The sequence below is a fragment of the Terrapene carolina genome, unplaced genomic scaffold, assembly GCF_002925995.2.
Source record: "Terrapene carolina triunguis isolate 2854851 unplaced genomic scaffold, T_m_triunguis-2.0 Scaffold706, whole genome shotgun sequence".
In the NCBI taxonomy this organism is placed as follows: domain Eukaryota; kingdom Metazoa; phylum Chordata; order Testudines; family Emydidae; genus Terrapene; species Terrapene triunguis.
The window spans coordinates 7272312-7291590 of NW_020665057.1; the positions used below are offsets into that span (position 1 = coordinate 7272312).

Below are 19279 nucleotides of genomic sequence, written 5' to 3' on the forward strand. Positions count from 1 at the left end.
AGCATACTACCCTCATTATGCCCAGCCAGCCCAGCCGAGTGGCCCATGAGGAGGGCACAGCCATGGCACCAGCCTACTCCTGGCCCTCCTTTAGGTGCCGGCCCCCTGTAGGGAGCATCTCAGAAGCAGCTCTGTGTAAGGTGCATTTTTCCCTCCCCACAGCTGGGTGGCTGTGTAGGGGCAAGATCTGCATGATTGTAAGTAATATTGTAATATCTAGGGTACTGGAAGGAATGAGGCAAGGCCCATAACTCTGCTAGGGGTTGTTTCTGTTAACAAATATTTTATTTATTTATTAGCCCAATTCTACAAACACATTGTACTGAGCATATCACATGAATACAATGGGACTATTCGCAGCAGTAGTTCTGCACTCTAGTGTTGGTAGGATGGAGCTGTAGAGCAGGGGTTCTCAGACTGTGGGTCAGGACCCCAAAGTGGGTCACGACCCCGTTTTAATGGGGTTGCCAGAGCTGGCATTAGACTTGCTGGGGCCCAGGGCCGAAGCCCGAGGATTTCAGCCCTGAGTGGTGGGGCTCAGGCTTCGGCTTCAGCCCTGGGCGGCAGGACTGAGGTTACTGGGTCCCCCGCCCAGGGCTGAAGCCCTTGGGCTTCAGCACTCCCCGGACTAGGGCGGTGGGGCTCAAGTGGCCTCAGGCTTTGGTCCCACCTCCTGGAGTTGTGTAGTAATTTTTGTTATCAGAAGAAGGTCTTGGTGCAATGAAGTTTCAGAACCGCTGCTGTAAAGTAATACATATTAACTTGGCATACAGGATTTTCTAAGTACAAAATAGTGCAAGTATCCTAGCTATAAAGTATCCTACTTTACTGTTTCTTCTGTGTTTCTGTGCATGCAAAATTGCAGGTGGCGTTCAGTATACATACAGGTGTCCTTTATTTCCTGACCACTAGTTTAAGTCTAGCTGTGAGTGTTTAACAGGAGTCCTAATTTCAGTAATGTAGAATTAAAAACATTTAAACGTGAACAGTGAATGCATTAGAAAGATGGAGACTAACTAGAACAGACAGACTTTTATTCATGAATAATTCAATCCCGTCTATATTACATAATGCATTTTTATATTCATCTATCTTTTGGGGTTCTTTTTTCAGGAAAACTTTTAAAAGCCGAGTATATCCTAAGCAGCCTTATAAATGACAATGGAGCAACAGGTATGTCTAAGTGATCATTTTTGGCAACTTTATACACTTCTTAGCTAATTGTATCACTTGCCACTCTCACACAAACTTTAAATATTATCATTCACTGCACAAACCTTGATAAACTCCTGATTTTGCAATGACTTACACCAGGCATAATGCTTCCTACCAATATTAGTCAGAATTCAGTGGTGCTGCTAACAGTAGTAGCCTGATAAGAAATAATACTGATAACTAATATGTGCCTGCAGGATCGGGTCTTAAATTGTGATGTTCTCTTGCAGCTTGATCATGCATTCCTTGTGCACCAAAAACTCCCACAAAAGCCCCTTTGTTGTTTGTATTTATTTCCTTTTTAATTATTATTTTTAATGCCCAAAAATATGGTAGACAAATTACATATTTCCCTTCTCTCTGCTTTTTACCATGAGAGAGAGATATATGTGGGCAATGAAGCTTTCTCTTTTCACACTTCCCTAATTCATTCAGGGCCCATATTCTGCGAACCTTTACTTAGGTCGAGAAGTACCCTGCACCTTTGACTGCATCACTGACACCCTGCCTGCTAATTTCTCTCCCATGGGAGTTTTCTAACATTCTAAACCTCTGACCAGTTTCGAACAATTGACTGATTTTATTTTATTTTTAAATCAGATTGTCAGAGAAATGTTTCTCTTTCCTCCCAAAATCACTTGGGCTTTATGCACAAAATGAGGAATATTGTATCCTGTGCCAATAATAATTGTTTCACTATATAGTGACCATCAGAGCTAAAAATGCAGGATTTGTACCGATGGGGAAAAGAGAGTTCCAGCTTTCACAGCACTTGTTTCTAGTCTTGGAAAGGTCTGAAATATTGGACTTAAAAGTCGTAATATTCTTGTGCTATTTTAAAACGCTGTTAGAATTTTTATAAATACTTATTTGTTAGCGTTACTCTCTCCCTCGGAGGTCTGTACAGTTGGCATCAGAGCTTGCTTTACAGGTGGAAGGATATGCGGTATTGCCAACCCCATGTGTTCAATAATCATGAGTCAGGCCCCAAAAATCATGAGATAGTTTTTAATTATACATTTTAGGTGCTTTTTCTTTGCCTTTTGGTTTCTGAGCCTTTATGATTCACTTGGGTCATGTTTTCAAGCTTTTCTCCACAACAATGAGGGCTAGAAACTTCCTTTTTTAAAATGAAAGATAAGTCTCTCAAACATCCACACAAGTCCAGGAGCTGGGATTGAAGAGACAGACCAAATATCACAAGACTTGGGATCAAGTTAGTGTGGGTTGACAGTGCTGAATATGAACAACATTGCCAGTTTTAAAACAATGCAAACCTCTGAGATAAGGTTATTTGCATGCTGTTCAGTGAGACTAATTGTTTTATCTAACCATAGTTTGTAATATTCATTCTTTAGTGATGTGTGTAAGTGTATGTCTTGTTTTTAATTATGCTTAGCAAACGTACTTATAAGTTAATAAAGTTTTGAGTGTGAACGTTCAATATGTATGAAAGATGCCATATAACTATCAGACAAAAATAAGAATTTAGATGCCTAATTATTATTTGTGTGATGAGAAAGCATTTTTTGGCACAGGCTAAAAGAATGTGTTATGCTGCCATTTATACATTACCACAAATATATTAATTAAATTAAGTAATCACTTCAGTTAATATTTGTGATATTTAAATATTATTTATTAATATTTAGCCACCCTTGCAAACCTCTGAAATCTTTAGAAGGGTATTCCATAAAAGTGCTAAATTTTATTATTAATAATATTAATATTATTTTATTGCTGTTGTTCTAGGGTATATCTAAAAACAATTGGTATGAAAGCTTTATACTGGTGTTTATCTCTCTGAGTTCTTTTACTGTTCTATCACCTGTGTATCTCAGTGCCTACAAGGTATCTAAAGCCCTAATTCGAAGCCCATTGAAATCATTGGAAAGACTCCAGTTGATTTCATTGAGATTTGGATCAGATTTTAAGGGCTCAGGAACCACCAATAGCTGTGTCACACTCCAGTGAGTTTTTAAACTCTCGTTTCAGGCGTGTGGCTGTATGACAAGGAAAGTGATAGGATTCTTGTTCAGTCAGTCTGTATACAGATCAGAGGACAGATTCTGCAAAAGCTTGGTAAGATCACACTCTGCAGCCAGACACTTTTCCATGCAGTGATTTCACCATTTAAGCGTTAAAGTCGTTTCCCATGTTCACAACTTACTAAAAAGAAATTCCTGTGTTAAGTAAAGACTTGGCTTATCTAAATTTTTCCCCTGGTTTCTCTGACAGAGAAAGCCACAGAAAATTAGCTCTACTCACAACTGGCTGAGACAGAAAACACTTACAGCTAGCAAGAGCCCATTTATCAAACAAATGTAATTTACAAATTGTCAGTCTGTTGCTGAGACAACCAGAAGATAAGCACTCGCAAATGCAGTTTCTTTGTTATTTTTAGTATTAAAACTATTCCCCATTTTTCAACATTCTTTCCTGAATGAAACCAGCCAGTAGCTTACCCCCATAGAGCTGTCCTGAAAATTACCTGGGCAGAGGCAAGAAGTCCCCAGATTGGTGGTGCAAAGAGCTGCTGTATGGAAGCTCTGCTCTTGGTAGGGTGATAGCATAGCCAGCCTAATGCTATGCTGTGCCTTCTGAGTGAATTTCCATTTTCATGACTGCTAATCTGCAAACCAAAGCAATAGGAAATTAATAAACATAATGATGTAACTACGTTGGAAAAGTGTCATAGAATGGTTTTATACAATCTTGAAATCTCCCAGCTCAGGATAGGTGAAATAAACTCATCTGCTTTAAAGCAATATAGAGCAATGTTGTAACTTAAAGAAGCAGTCTGCTTATTGATCATTTCTCTGCTTTATTTCAGGAATGTGGTATGAGGCAGCGGAGCTGGTTTGGGCTTCAATTGTAGGCTATTTCAAACTGCCTCAGCCAGATAAAAAGGTTAGTGTTTTTTTCACCCTGAATACTCACCCTGAATTCCATGTTGAGTCCAGAATCTATTGTGTTTCGCTCAGTCATATGTCCTGGTTTTATTCTTCCTGGATGTAATCAATTTCAGTCAAGGTTAATACGTGGGGCAAATGTTCTAGCTGAATGTTACACTACACTTGATTTATTTTTACATGCATGTGCTCGCACTTATTTTTAAACCAGCATGTCTTGAGCTTTGTTTTGTTTTCTGCAAAGAAATAAAGTGATCATTTTCATTCATTACCATCACCAGAAGTAAATGATCAAATGAGATGATGCAATGTAGTTCTCTGACTGAGTGACAGAGTAATACCAAGATGCAGCCATCATTATACTTTTAGGGAGGGGCCTTAACCATTTCATTGGAACCAAACATTCCTGAGCTTCAGGAGTGTTCAAATTCTGAACCAGGATCTGAATATCTATCTATCTGGGTAGTTATATAGTCCCCATCATCAGAGTATCTGAGTGGCTTACAGTTTTTAATATATTCATCCTCATAACACCCCCATGAGGTAGAGAAATGCTATTATTCCCATTTTACAGATGGGAAACTGAGGCACAGAGGGGGTAAGTGACTTGTACAGAGTCACACAGGAAATCTGTGGCAGAGCAGGGAATTGAAGCTTGGTTTACTCAGTCTTATGTTAGTGCCCTAACCATCATAGGTCCTACAACCATCCTTCATATATTTTGTTTTTAACTTTGCAAATAGCCCAGATCTTTATAACACCTCCATGCTTTAGAATATTTGGAATCTGGATCTGAATTGTGTAAACCAGTCCTATCCTTATAATGGACAAAACCAAAACTCCAGATCCCAAGCTTCCTAAACTTAGTTGGTTAAAACTCTGGACCGAAGTTTTGCAGCTTGAACCTGTCTCATAAATATTTATATGAAAGCGGAGGTGTGCAGGGAATTGTACAGATATTTAAGAAGGCAAAGAGGCATCATGTAATAGAATGATTTAGCTGTACTAACTGCATTTTAAGGTAATCTGTTGTCTGGCATACTGTTTGGGAATAGTGAACAATTGTCCTGTTTTGGAAGGACACAAAAGGCAAATGCACCTATCTTCATGACATTACAAATTCTTGTGATTCACTGACCCCTATTTAAAATTGCAAATTCCAGTGCCCAGAGTTAAATAGTCATTAACTGGAGCACCTGCCTTTTTGTCAAAACCTGTTGGGTTTTTTTTAAGTGCTTCATAAAATAGATCAGGGCAACATTACCTCATCAGTGGCTTGGTGCTCTATCAGCAGAACTGTACGTTGATTGCATTTGATATGGCGCTTGTCTAGACAATTTTTCCTCGTGCCTCGCAAATAGTTTGAGAGATACCGATCAGTTCTAAATTATTGGTGTGCAGAAAAAGTTAGTAGAGTGTTAAAACTGAGCCTAAACAGATTAAGAACCTGTTTTCCAAAATCTGTTTAGTCAGGATTTAATGTAGCATTTAGTCTGACGATATTCTTATGTTATGTCACATGATGCTGTGCTGTATTTGTCACACCTTAAAAGCTGACAGGCCGGAGGAAATAGGAAGGAAGAATGTAACAAAATTCCAGTCCTCATTCAGATCCCTCCTAAAATACAAAGCTAGATCCGCAGTTGGTGTAAATGGATGCAGTTTAATTCGGTTTAGTGGAGCCATACAGACTTACACCAGCCCTCATTCTTTCCTCAATGCCTGCACATTTATAATAATCCAAGAAACAAAATCCAGCTAACTTGTTTCCTGCTCTAGATTTCCCCATGTGTCCTCTCTTCTCTGTGTGTCTTGTAGATGGCAAGGGACTGTCTTTATCTTTGTGTCTTGTACAGCACCAGCAAAAATAGAAAATAAAATGGAAAAAACACTTATTTGTTTTTATTTTTCAGGGAATTGCTACATCACTGGGTATTTTGGCTGACATCTTTGTTTCCATGAGTGAGAAAGATTATAATAGTTTTAAAAACAACTCTCAAGTTGACCTGGTAAATATTCATGTATTAGAAGTCTCTACCTGATCCTTATTTAGTTGCACCAAGCGCAGGCAAACTTCCTGCTCTTGTCCTTGCATTGAGTGCTTGGGGAAGCTCCACAACGCCAGCCAAAGTGTTTGTTATCTCACCTAGACACAAAGTGGATGTCATTTCCCTCCAGGACAAATTAAATTAACACTGTGAACATTGTTAAGACCAAAATTAGACACATGTTAAACGTCCAACGTGATGGGAAAGGTGAATGGGGAGAGTCTCCGGGACACAGGAATTGGTACAGATCAGACCGTTGGTGTAGATGATCTAGTATCTTGCTCTGGCAGTAGCCCAAGACTCATTAGAGTAGAAGCCTCTTATGGATGCAAAACCTGAGAGGTGCTGAGCATCTGCAAAACCCAGTGGATTCAACTAATCAAATTCTAAGGTCCATGTTCTATCCTGACTGAGTCCTGATCTTCACTGAAATCAATGGCAATTTGCCTGAGTAATTATTGTGTTTTAACTTATTAAAGATCTCAGGATTCGACCCATAGGGAGTGGATGGTGTTCAGTGCATCTCAGGATTTGTCCTATAATGAAGTCATTTATTTCACATAACAACTTGAGAGGAGAAGTCCGTTTCCCTCTGTACTAGAAGTGCAATCTGAACATAGCATTGCATCGAAACAAACTGGGACTTTCATTTTCTTCCACCGTGTGCCAAGTCCTGTGGTCCTAAATCAGCCCTTGCTCAGACAAAATTCCTGGTGAACTACGTTAATGTAAACAGTAAGGCTGCACAGTTAGAAGAAATCAGGATATGTAGAAGTTAAGGTTCCCAGGGCAATTTAATTCATGTGCATTGTCTATATTTAGTATCTTCCCGTTTTCTGGTTAGATATGTAACTTAATTTCTGTTTGACATAAAATGACTACTATAAAATCCATGGCCAATTTAATGTAGTTATCGGAATCCTCAATTTACCGCTTTATTTTAACAATCAAGCTGTAGCATTTCATTACATAAAGTAAAATTATGACTCATGTTCTCGGCAGATGCAGCTGGGCTCTGCAGTCAGATCAGTCCCACTGCTTTCAATGGAACTAGGCTGGGTTACACCAGTGTAACTGAGCTCAGACACTCCCCTTTTATTTCCAACTATTTCCCACCACACTACTATGACCCTCATTATACAGTCAAGTCTTTGTGGGTATGTCTACACTGCAATGGAAGCCCAAGATTCAAACTCAGGCTCAAGCCTAACCCCGCTTCCGTCCACACAAAAATCACTCTAACCTAGGGCTCAGACCCAGGACCCCAGGAGGGTGGAGGGTCTGAGCCTGAGTCAAGCTGCGACCCAGGATTCAAGTTCTATTGTTTTGCAATGTAGCCACAGCCCTATTAGATCCATGCTCTGGGAGTCCACCAAAAGTATCCCATGAGCTGACTTTCTTTGTCCTCTGGACAGTCAAGTTTTCCCACACTGCAACACGAATAAAGGGCTAGAGCGGCCACATTTTGGGAGGGTGCTAGGAAATCTGGGATATGGGTGGTTGGGCTCAGGCCCGCATAATGCAGGGTGGATGCTCCAGCCCCAGGTTGGGAGCCAGGGTTCAACAATTCCTAACCTAGGGTTATAAAGCCCTATGTTAACAAATCCAGGCTCTGCTAACTCAAGATCTACTAACCTTGGACTTACATTGCAGTGTTGACATACCCTATAACTGTTACTTGCCTTTTTCCACCACCAAAAATGTGACATTACAAAGATGACATAGTGTGTAAAGGAATTTTTATCCTGCTGTTTTAACAGAGCCTTCTCCAAGAGTTTGACCATCGCTTACTGTCAGCTGCTGAAGCCTGCAAGCTGGCAGCTGCCTTCAGCCAGTACACCCCGCTTTTTGTGCTCACCGCGGTGGTGAGTATGATTTCAGTTCATATCTGGGACTTGGGTAGGATGGTGCATTCCTCCCAGAACTCCTATCTAAAACCACAGAGGGAGAAAGACAGGCAGAAAGACGGATCCCCCAGAGTGATGATGCTTTGCAAGTTAATACCTCACCCCCCTGCAACTCTAAGCAAATTTAGAATAAAGCATCATAATCAGAGATGTGAGACAATCCTTACCTCATGTCCTAGAAATGCAGGAACGATCTGTAAGAGCTGGTATCTGTGCCTTGAAATGCATGAAGAAATAGCACTTTTTTCTTTTTATTTGGAACAGAATTCCAGATTTCTAATTCATTGACTTCTCATCCTTTTTCCTTTTCAGAATATCCGTGGCACATGCTTATTGTCCTATAGTTACTCCAGAGAATGTCCTCCAGAGAAGAGAAAGTTCTATTTGTCTGAAGCTAAGGAATCCTTTGAAATTGGTCTTCTCACCAAGAAAGAAAATGACCCTGTCACTAGCAGGCAGGAGCTTCATAGTTTTATTAAAGCAGCTTTCTGCCTTACAACTGTTCATCGGCAACTCTACGGGGAAAGCAAGAGACTCTGTGAGGTGAGACAGCTATGTAGCGAAGCCATGGAGAAACTGTACACTTACAGCACTTCACCTTTTACTGAGGATCAAGACAAAGAAACACTTGCCAAAGAGATCATGTCTTTGATCATGTCTGTCAAGGAGCATTTAGAAGTACAGAGCTTCCCTAATTCAGATGCCAGGTCTTATGTTCCTGATAGCTACAAAGGTGGAGTGGAAAAGCCTATCTTGCGTGGTGAAGTGAATTTTGAGAAAATCCTTGAAATGCATTCCCAGCATCATAGGTCAATAAGTGAAGTGTTTGAAAGTACTTGCAGGAGCCAGGAAACCAGGCACAGAGAAGCCAAAATGGGAGCTTGCATCACTGCCTTAAAAACTGAAACTAAAAATGTAGACACCATGTGTACCACCGAAGAAAAATTACACTGTGGCAAATACATTGCCAAAATCTCTGATTCACAAAACGCAAGAAGAAGCCGTGAGAGACTCAGTGGCCGAAGGAGATGGATTAGTTCTAATGTAATGAACGTCTCCCTTGAAGAAGAAATGGAGAGCAAGCCATTAGACAAAGTTACCAATGATGAAGATGGCATTTTCAGCCGTTTGCAAAGCAGGAGTCAAACCACTAGTTCTTTGAAGTCTTGGAGCAAGTTGTCAAAATCAAGTTCCTCTGCTAGCTGGGAGGAGCTAGATTGTAATGCTAGCAATAAACTGCCCAGAGATTGGCAACCAAGGGAGAAGGGCTCAGTGGATGAGCAGTGTTGCACTGCCTCAACCGAATCTAGTGAGGAAAATGTTCAAGCTGGTAGCCTGCACTCATTGTCCTTCCAAACTCATCATCTTTCTCTTCAGGAGCCACAGAGTGGCTGTTCAGGTCCTTCTCAGCATTCATTAAAGAAAAATATGCTCTTTGCTAATAGATTAGCAGGTGCGTCCTCAGCTTCCAGAGAAGGGCTCTTGCAGGGGACAGAACCTGAAAGGGATGCCTCAAAACAGAACGTAGGGGATGCCAATAGTACAGACTTCAGGAATAATGCTATTTCTTTCATGGACTTAAAGGGTGCCCATTGTTCTGGTCCCAACAGACCTGAGAGGGAGACGATTTCCTCTTCCTTGGCAGAATTAGAATCCTTTGAAATGATTGAGTCCAGAACCAAGGACAGCAATAGAGACTTCAGCGTTATTCGCAGCCCTACTCAGCGCAGCATAGTGGAAGGAAATGTAATAGATGCTGAAAGGTATAAAAGAATCACAGAGCCATTATCTATAAATAATTATGTGTGGATTGACCCGGAAGGAGATACTGTAGACAATACAGAGGATCTGCCAATTGAGCCTATAGGTAAGGTAGCTACTACGACATCTATAAGCAACAAGCCAGAAATAGCAAGTGATTCCTTTGTATGTAACTGGATTAATAAATCTTCTGCTGAAATGGCTGGAAATGGGTCTTTTGAAATGCCTGAAGTCGACACCCAGGCAGATACAGAAGATGAATGGGAGTTTGCTTTCAGCAATAGCAGGAGCTCAGTAAACAACTCTCCTGCCATGAATGCTCCAAGGCCTCAACTTAGCCACGGGGTTGGGATCAGAGTTTCACCATCAGGGAGGGAGAAGCCAGAAGCTGACGGCTTCAATGACTGTGCTACCACAGAGGAAGATGAAGCGGAAAAGTACAGGAACATTCTGAACAGCAGCCACAGCTCAAGCTCCTCTCTGAAATCATGGTACAAATCAGCTCAGTTTTCCAGCAGTTTCTCTGAAGTAGAGAGTCCATCTTTTCTGAACTCCAGTGGGAGCTCTTTTGTCTTTGTGCCTGGGAGAACCAAAGAACAAATCCTAAAAGCTCGCTTTCTAGAGGATGCTGACTATGAGAAGCTCTTGTCAGGTGTTGAGCATAACTGGCTAGTGCAGAGACTGGAAACTACTGGAATATTTAAGGCTAGACAACTCCACAAAGCATACTGTAAGTAACCTCTCCCCTGTGTGTATATGTTCTGTGCCATTGTGGTCCCAAACATAGCTATAAGGAGGTCAGAGCTAACCTTTGAAGGATTTTGTACTGCATGCAGGCCAGCACTCTTACTATGATGATGAACAAGGTATAAAACCCTCAAAGATAGATAGAAGCAGCAGATAGAAATCTAGGGTCTGATCTTGCAATTCTTATTCATATGTGTTTGTGCATTGGCCGTATAATTCAGAGGTTAGAGCATCGCCCTTGTAAACTGAGAGTCACATGTTTGATTCTCATTTTGCCTTATGCCAATAATTTAGAAGAGAGTAGAGTAGGGACTGGTCCTTTCTGGTCTTAAACATCTATGAAACTATGTATGAGTAAAGGCTGCAGAATCAGGTCTGTACTACTTACTAGGATCATACAGAGCTCAAGGGTCTGGATATTTTTAGGCCCTCTTCATTTTTCACAATATTTAGATTTAAATAAAAAAAGAGCCAAGCCAGGGCAGAACAACATTTTGGCTTAGTTTGCTATTTTGCTTAATATCACATCCAGTTTTTTCCTTTCATCTGTTAACCAAACCAAGTCAGACTGTACCTGCTGCCAGAATCTCTCAATTATTTTTAATTTGTCTTAAGGTCCTTGTGAGTTTTATATTTTGTTCATTTCAATAAAACTCTGTTCTCAATCTGTGAGTCTAGGAGCTCTGTCTGCTAGCTCACAAAGTTAATAAACAAGCACAACTGACGCGAAGCACTGGTTTAAAGTGTGGCTCTAATCTGAAGAGGGCAGGTTTTGATGAAACATTTTGATTGACCTGATCTGAAAAAAAAATTCAGAAGTTCAGTTTGTGAAAGTTGTTGAGATTTCAATTTGTGACGGGAAAATTATTTGAAATCTTGAAAATTCTTGTAGAATCATTTCCTGCCCAGCTCTAAGTTCCCTGGTCTATCTAGTACAGTATCCACTCTCTGACAGTGCCGGCACCAGATGCTTCAGGGGAAGATATAAGAACCCTGCAGTGGGCAAATGTGGGATGATCTGCCTCCACACGAAGGTCTCCTCCTAAGCCTAGCAGTAGATTGGTTTTAACCCTGAAGGTTTTATATCCCTTCCAAATTTGTGTTAACATTAACTAGTATAAGTCTAGATAGTCTTATCAGTATAAATGTCAGTGCCACACAATTTGGTGGTATTCAAGTTTATATATGTGCTAGAGGCTTATGACTGGCTCATAGCAGGGGCATTACAGAGCAGGAGTGAAATGCATTTGATTCTTCCTGTAGATATTTTGTGTTCTCTACTCGCTCTTAGTTTTTCTGCAGGATGCCCTTATCATTTAAATTTTTATTGGTGTACAAGACAGGTGCAGGAAAGCCCTGCTACCCCAAAGTAGCCCTACAGTGTTTCCTGCCAAAGCAATGCATTTTACCTAACTACCTTATACATTTCCACTTACGGCTGAGCTTCTTCAAAAGATGCTGCTTCAATACTGCACTGTAATAGGTGAGTGTGACAAGATAGCAGAGCTTTGAAACTTTGTCTGGGCATGGACATCAATCCCAACAGAAAAAATTGATAGCTCTTAGGTTTCATCCTTGGTTACTGGTATGGAACAACCTTGCTAAAGAAGCTGTCGGTTTCATTTGTGGGGGTTTTCTTTTGGTAGCTGCTCTTCTTCTGAAATACTCTAAGAAATCTGGGCTGTGGACAGGCCAGGAAACAGCTGTGTATATTGGAGACTACCTGAGCGTGGCGAAGGAAGGCAAACAAAGGAATGCATTTTGGATACACTTTCTGCATCAAGAAGAAACTTTGGGAAGGTATTGATCAAGCACAAATTGCTGAAGTGAAATTTTAATCAGGGCTAATTCTGCACACGTAGGAACATAGCAATTGCCATACTGGATTAGACCCAAGGTCCAGTTAGTCCAGTGTCCTGACTCTAACAGTGGTCAGTACCAGGTGCTTCAGAAAAAGGTGCAAGGAACCCCACTGTTATAGGGGCGTGATGGGATAACCTGCTCCCAGGGAAAGTTTCTTCCTAATCTCCATTAGTTAAGAGCTGGCAAATATCCTGAAGCAAAAGGGTTTTATAGCCCTTCCAAAGCTCCTGGCTATTTGATCCTCACTATTATAGCTCTGGATATTCTTGTTACCCAGTTTGATTCTGAAGTTACGGTCTTTCCATAGGGACAGGTATTTAAAAAGAACCAATTGTTTCATTATTGTTTTCTGTGTTATCTGACACTGTGTTACATTTACTGTCCATTTTCCTATTATGCCCTTGGGCTTGTCTACACACAAACCTGCACAGAAGTCAGTGAATGGATTTTATTTCACACCTTTTGTTGTTTCAAATTCTCTCGTGGATTAAGAGTTTCCTATTTCTGATTTAAATATAATCCAGATACAACAATCTTAATCTGAAACGAGAGTATCCACACACAGATTTGCATAAAATAGGAAAATAGTCAAATTAAAACCAATTTAGTGATTTCAGTGCAAGCTAGTATGTAAACAAGGCACACAGTAGAGTGTGCAATATTGTTGTGTTTTAATACAAATGTGAGTAGAGGTTGCTCATGGGCACAAGATTAACTACCAAGTATTGACCTCTGCCTGAAGTGGAGGTCTTAAACTCCTTGCTGTGCTCAGTGTTGCAATGCCTAAGTCTGATTTTTTTCAAAAATGATTTAGACACGTGGGAGCCTAAATCCCATTTACAGTCAGATTTTGGCTCCCAAGTGTCTAAATCACTTTTGAAAGTAAGATTTAGGCTCCTAAATCAGTTAGGCATTGCAATGCTGAGCGCAGCAACACCAAAATGGCTTTAAAAATCTGGGCCTAGCTGTCTTGTTCTCAAGAGGATAAGGAGAGAGGTGGGTGGGGCAGAGCATGGCATGTCTGAGAGATGGATAACATTTTATTCTGTGTAGTGGCTTTGTGAAATGGACACCTCTGCCTAAAAACTGGAATAAGTCCACCTGCTCACTTCACCTAGGCCACAGCACCTAGAGGCAGTGCTTGCTGCTTGGGAGAGGGAAATGTGGATTTTTGACCATGAATAAATGTGATGTATGGGTTATTAGGGTGTATGGTGGGATTTTCAAAGGTGCCTGTGCTCCAGTGGAAGTTAGCTGGAGTTAGATGCCTAATTCATTTACACGCTTTTGAAATTCTCACCCTAAGACTAAGATCTTTCAGAGCTAACTTCTGTTATTCCATCAAGAGATACAAGACCAGATTCCACTTGTTGTCATTTTAAATAAGTTACCAATAAATAGCTTTGCCCTTGAACAACAAAGTGGATTTGTGGTGATGATTTGCAATCCAATGAGGATTTCCCTTATTGCTATTGCCTGAGGAATTGGCTATTCTGTGTGTTTGTTTTTACCATGTAGGTATGTTGGGAAAGAGTATAAAGAAGAAAAGGGGCTTCTTAACCATTTCATTGATGTAGAGCGACAAATGACTGCCCAGTACTACGTGACAGAATTCAACAAAAGGCTGTATGAGCAAAAGATTCCAACACAAATCTTTTACATCCCCTCTACAATACTCCTGGTAAGAAGTCCTAAACTGAAATCAACTGAAGCAGGGAATTTACAGAAGCCAGCAGGAAATGATCAGAGAATGTTTCTCCTGTAGAATAATGGGTATAAAATGAGGAAAGTTTCAAGTTCTCTGCAGAACAATAATGATTATTATAAGCCACTTGTGTCCCATACACAGTGGATATGTAAACACAGCATTTTGGAGCGAGCAGGAGTGAGCCTCATGGCTAAGAATAGACAGCCTCTCCATAGGTTTCAGAGTCTGAGCTAAAGCCGTAACTTCAAAGCACTGTTTTTAGAACACCAGTCTGAGCCTTAGAATCATAGAATATTAGGGTTGGAAGAGACCTCAGGAGGTCATCTAGTCCAACCCCCTGCTCAAAGCAGGACCAACACCAACTAAATCATCCCAGCCAGGGCTTTGTCAAGCCAGGCCTTAAAAACCTCTAAGGATGGAGATTCCACCACCTCCCTAGGTAACCCATTCCAGTGCTTCACCAGCCTCCTAGTGAAATAGTGTTTCCTAATATCCAACCTAGATCTCCCTCACTGCAATTTGAGACCATTGTTTCTTGTTCTGTCATCTGCCACCACTGAGAACAGCCTAACTCCATCCTCTTTGGAACCCCCTTTCAGGTAGTTGAAGGCTGCTATCAAATCTCCCCTCACTCTTCTCTTCTGTAGACTAAATAACCCCAGTTCCCTCAGCCTCTCCTCATAAGTCATGTACCCCAGCCCCATAATCATTTTTGTTGCCCTCTGCTGGACTCTCTCCAATTTGTCCACATCCCTTCTGTAGTGGGGGGACCAAAACTGGACACAGTACTCCAGGTGTGGCCTCACCAGTGTCGAATAGCGGGGAATAATCATTTCCCTTGATCTGCTGGCAATGCTCCTACTAATGCAGCCCAATATGCCATTGGCCTTCTTGGCAACAAGGGCACACTGCTGACTCATATCCAGCTTGGTCTTGCTAGAGCAAATCTGTCGACCCAGGGAGGCTCGCTCGTTCTCACTCCGAAATGCTGGATAGAGATCCCCTAAGAGGCAAATGCCATTATCTGGTAAAGAAGTTTGATTATTTAAAGATGAAAAAACATCTAACATACAAGCACAGATTCTCACCAGAGGGTGCAATGGCTGCACCTGTAAAAGTATGTACGTCCTGCCAGGCTCACCAAACCCATACCTTTACGTGTGTACCTTGGGCAGGGAAGGGCTCAGTTAACCAGCTGGCAGGTATAGTTGCCCAACTTGTGTTAGCACCTAACCAGTTTGTGCACAGAAATATGTGGGCTCGTATTTGCCTGCAGGTGCACATGCTATTTTAGTAGCTGCACCTTTAGCGTGCTTCTTTAAAATGTAGCCTATAGTTATAATGGTGCTCTCGGAAATACCAGAATTAGGGTACAATTCTGCTCAGTTTATTCACTTAAATTGGCCCATTGATTTAAGTGGGACTTCTCAGCACTGGTGCCAGAACGGGGGGCGGGGGGGGGGGGGGAGACAGGGAGCCATGGCCCTCCCACTTATTTCCCCCCACTTTTTAACAAAAGAAACATGCGCTGTGGGGGAAAATGGAGTCCCCATGTTTAGAACTAAAGTTGTCTGTTTGTTTGTACTATAATTAAACCTTAAATATTATAATGTGGCTACATTTTGTATTCTGGTTATTTATGTTACAGTTGTACTCTGCAGGATATTTAAGTAGCATTTTAATTCCTCTGCCACTTTGGCCTTGGCCCACCCACTTCTACAAAGGTTCCAGTGCCCTTGCTACTCAGATGAGCCAGGCCAGCAGTGTGTGGCCCTTAGATTGTCAATTCCTTGGGGCAGGAACTTGTTTTTTCATTTGATCATTAAAAAATGCTTAATAATAATAATTATTAATAGTAACGATGTTGCAGGAAATAACGGTTAAAATAATATGGGCCAGATCCTTGGGTCCAGCCAGTCCCCATTCAGTGCAGCCTGAGGGTTACACTAATCTGCATTGCTTTGTAATGGCACCCAAGGAACGGATGGGGATCATCAGATTGCAGCACATCCAGACTTGCCCCCAACACACCATCCATACCGAGGGGGATGGCAGGGGATGCGTAGAGCCAACATAGCTAGCTACATGCCATGTGGAGAATCCTCCATTCCAGGGAAATCTGCAGCTACCCTGGGACAGTGGCTTTCTGGCCCCCTTGCATCACCTGAGTGGCGCACTGGCCAGAGCATTAGCCAACATCTTTCCCTCTATCTTTTATAGATCTAGTTTATACATTTAACTACATTCTATTAGACTCCTGCAAATAAAATACAAATAGCCCAGTAGACTATTGTGTACAGTATCGATGTCCTATTTCTTTGTCCCTGCATGTGTGCAATATAAGTTACTGCTCTGTTGTTCACGTATACACTATAATGCAATATGCAAATGACTTTGGATCAAAGAGCTTTGCTTTACTGCTTTTGCTAAGCATGCTGTCATTGGTGCTGCTTCTCAGCTCCTTAGCCCACTTTTTATACTGACTTTCTTGCAATATATTTTTCATTTGCTTTACAAGCAAGATACCTATAGAACTTGTTGATCACCGTGTCTGGTCTCACCAGGCTGAATTGATATTTCCAGAGCTGACACTTTCTTCTCTCTAGCTAGATGTGAGCTCTGCTTCCAGATGTGTTGTGGTGGGAACAAACAAATGGGTGGCACAGTGTGGGGGCTCTTTACATCCAGTTTCCTGTTAGTGCGGTGGGGAAAAGTAAGAGTGCAAATAAGAATTCAAATAACTGAGCTATAGGACTTCTCATCTCTACTGGGATTATTTTAATCCTTTATCATTCTGTTTTCTTTCAGATATTAGAAGGCAAATCTATAAAAGGATGTGTGAGTGTGGAGCCCTATATTCTGGGAGAATTTGTGAAACTATCTAATAACACAAAAGTAGTAAAGACAGAGTACAAAGCCACAGAGTATGGCTTGGCCTTTGGCCATTTCTCATATGAGTTTTCCCATGGCAAAGATGTGGTTGTCGATTTGCAAGGTTTGTATGATGGCTGGTTCTGTTTGTTGTGTGTCCTTCCCATTTTCCAGCAGTGTGTGCTGTACAAAGAACAAAACCATTTACAATGTCATTAAGGCAAGGGGAGGCATAGAGAGGACTCAGACTCACATTGCGTAAGAAAACAGGCCATAATTTTTGGCATGTGAAATAAATAACACCTGGCGGCTCAAGGAGAACCTCCCTCTCTTCTTGATGTGAGAGAAACTGTGATCATGTTCCTGGGCCAGATCCTAGTGTGATGCAACCTTGTGTCACTCCACCCATGTGAAAGTTAAACTAAAGCTAACAGAAATGGGCCCCTGAGGGGCTTCTCTGCAAAGGGGGCACCTCAGGTGACACCGAGGCAGTGTAGCAGTTCCCATGCCACCCTTCTCCTTCCCTGTGATTGGCAAGCCCCCAAATGGCTGAAAGCTACCTTCGTGCATACACCCCCTCTTTAGCTTCACAGGCTCTCCTTGGTTAGAGCTGAGGACCTGACCTGGCAAGCTGTTGACTCAAGTACTCTCCTCCCTTAGCAGGGTAAAGCCAAAAATAAGATACTATTGGGACCTAATGTCATCTTGTGATTGTGTTCTTACCTGCATATCAGTGCAGCCTTATTCTGCTCTCGCTTACCCTGGGGTAAATCAGGAGTAACTCCACTGACGTCAGCAGAATTCCACCTATGTAAAACTGATCAGACTTGGGGTGGGTGGGGCTTAATTAGAGAACACAATGAAGTGAAGGGACTATTGTATGTCATTTTGTATTCTTTATTCTACAGGTTGGGTGACTGGTAATGGAAAAGGCCTCATCTACCTCACAGACCCCCAAATTCATTCTCTTAATGGGAAAGATGTTTCACACTCCACCAACTTTGGAGAGAAAGGAATCTATTATTTCTTCAATAATCAACACGTGGAGTGCAATGAAATCTGCCATCATCTTTCTTTAACGAGGCCTTCGGTAGCAGAACCTCACTAGCCTCGTGCAAAGGCAGCCTGACAGGTGCTGACGTGGGACCTGATCCCTCACACATTTAGACACATAAATAACTCTGCTTGTGAGAGCAGAGCCATAGAAGTAAAATTACTTCTATTCCTAAGTGTGGAAGGATCCGGGTCATTGTTCCAGGTTGGTAACACCGTGTTACTGAATACAGCTTGTGGAAATTAACAAAACCACATAAAAGTATATTCAAGGAACATACAGGGTGTAACAAACCCACAAGGGCCAGAAAAATTATGAGCTAACACTAGAACTTTGTCCTTACAATGATCAGTCTCATCTAGAAATCGCAGCACCAGAAGGAGACAAGATAGTACAACCTTTACTCAGGGCTTGACTTCAATGTGGGTTTTGGCTGAGAAAGGACAGTGGGATGTGTAACCCTAGCTGCTATTAGGAGATACTATTCTAAGGAAGAGGGTGTAGTCAGGATCTGGTATAGTTATTTCAGGTATTTGGGTTTACTTGTATTTATGATTTTCAGAGACTTTTTTCAGTGTCTACATGCTGTGTTACTGAAACAAAAAGTGATAAGATGTAGCTTCTTTCTCTCAGACCTGAGTGTGTAATTTCTTGCTTCCATTGTAAAATGGCAGTTTTAACGGTGCAAGCCACAGAGCAAACCTTGCAGCCCTTATACAGGCAAAACTGCTGTTGATGCCGAAGGAAGCCTTGCCGGAGGAAGGATGGCTGGACTTGCTCACATCTGTGTTAATGTGCCAACAGGACTGACAGTTCTCTCTTAAAAACAAAACGAAACAAAACTGCCTCTAATGGAACTGTGGCTCCACAAATCTAGAGGCCGGTCTTGCAACCCTTATTCACACGAGTAGTCCCACTGAAGTGAAGGGAGCTATTTGCCTTTAACTGGACACAGGACTCCAGCTGAGGCGTAACCAGCACTGAGTAGAGTGGTACTGTCACCTCCCGTGACTTGCATGCTATGCCTCTGTTCATGTAGCTCAAAATTGCATCTGCCTTTTTGGCAACAGCATTTCATTGTTGACTCATGTTAAGGTTGTGATCCACCTCAACTCCCAGATCCTTCAGCAGTGCTGCTGTCAAGCTAGTTATCCCCCATTCTGTATTTGTGCATTTGTTTTTTCTTCCCTAAG

The 19279-nt window shown here is 41.6% G+C and overlaps 1 protein-coding gene across 1 annotated transcript in view; it reads left to right on the plus strand.

Annotated features, from left to right (window-relative positions):
- Positions 1-18615, plus strand: part of ALPK1 (alpha kinase 1) — a 74469-nt gene extending 55854 nt beyond the window's left edge. Inside the window, exons 5-14 of the mRNA XM_029913508.1 lie at positions 1114-1173; positions 3211-3297; positions 4049-4125; positions 6041-6136; positions 7936-8040; positions 8395-10573; positions 12237-12390; positions 13972-14134; positions 16970-17156; positions 17941-18615. Of these exons, the coding sequence (XP_029769368.1) occupies positions 1114-1173; positions 3211-3297; positions 4049-4125; positions 6041-6136; positions 7936-8040; positions 8395-10573; positions 12237-12390; positions 13972-14134; positions 16970-17156; positions 17941-18140 (3308 nt within the window). The 3' untranslated portion in view covers positions 18141-18615. The remainder of the gene's footprint in view (positions 1-1113; positions 1174-3210; positions 3298-4048; positions 4126-6040; positions 6137-7935; positions 8041-8394; positions 10574-12236; positions 12391-13971; positions 14135-16969; positions 17157-17940) is intronic.
- The last annotated feature ends 664 nt before the right edge of the window (positions 18616-19279 follow it).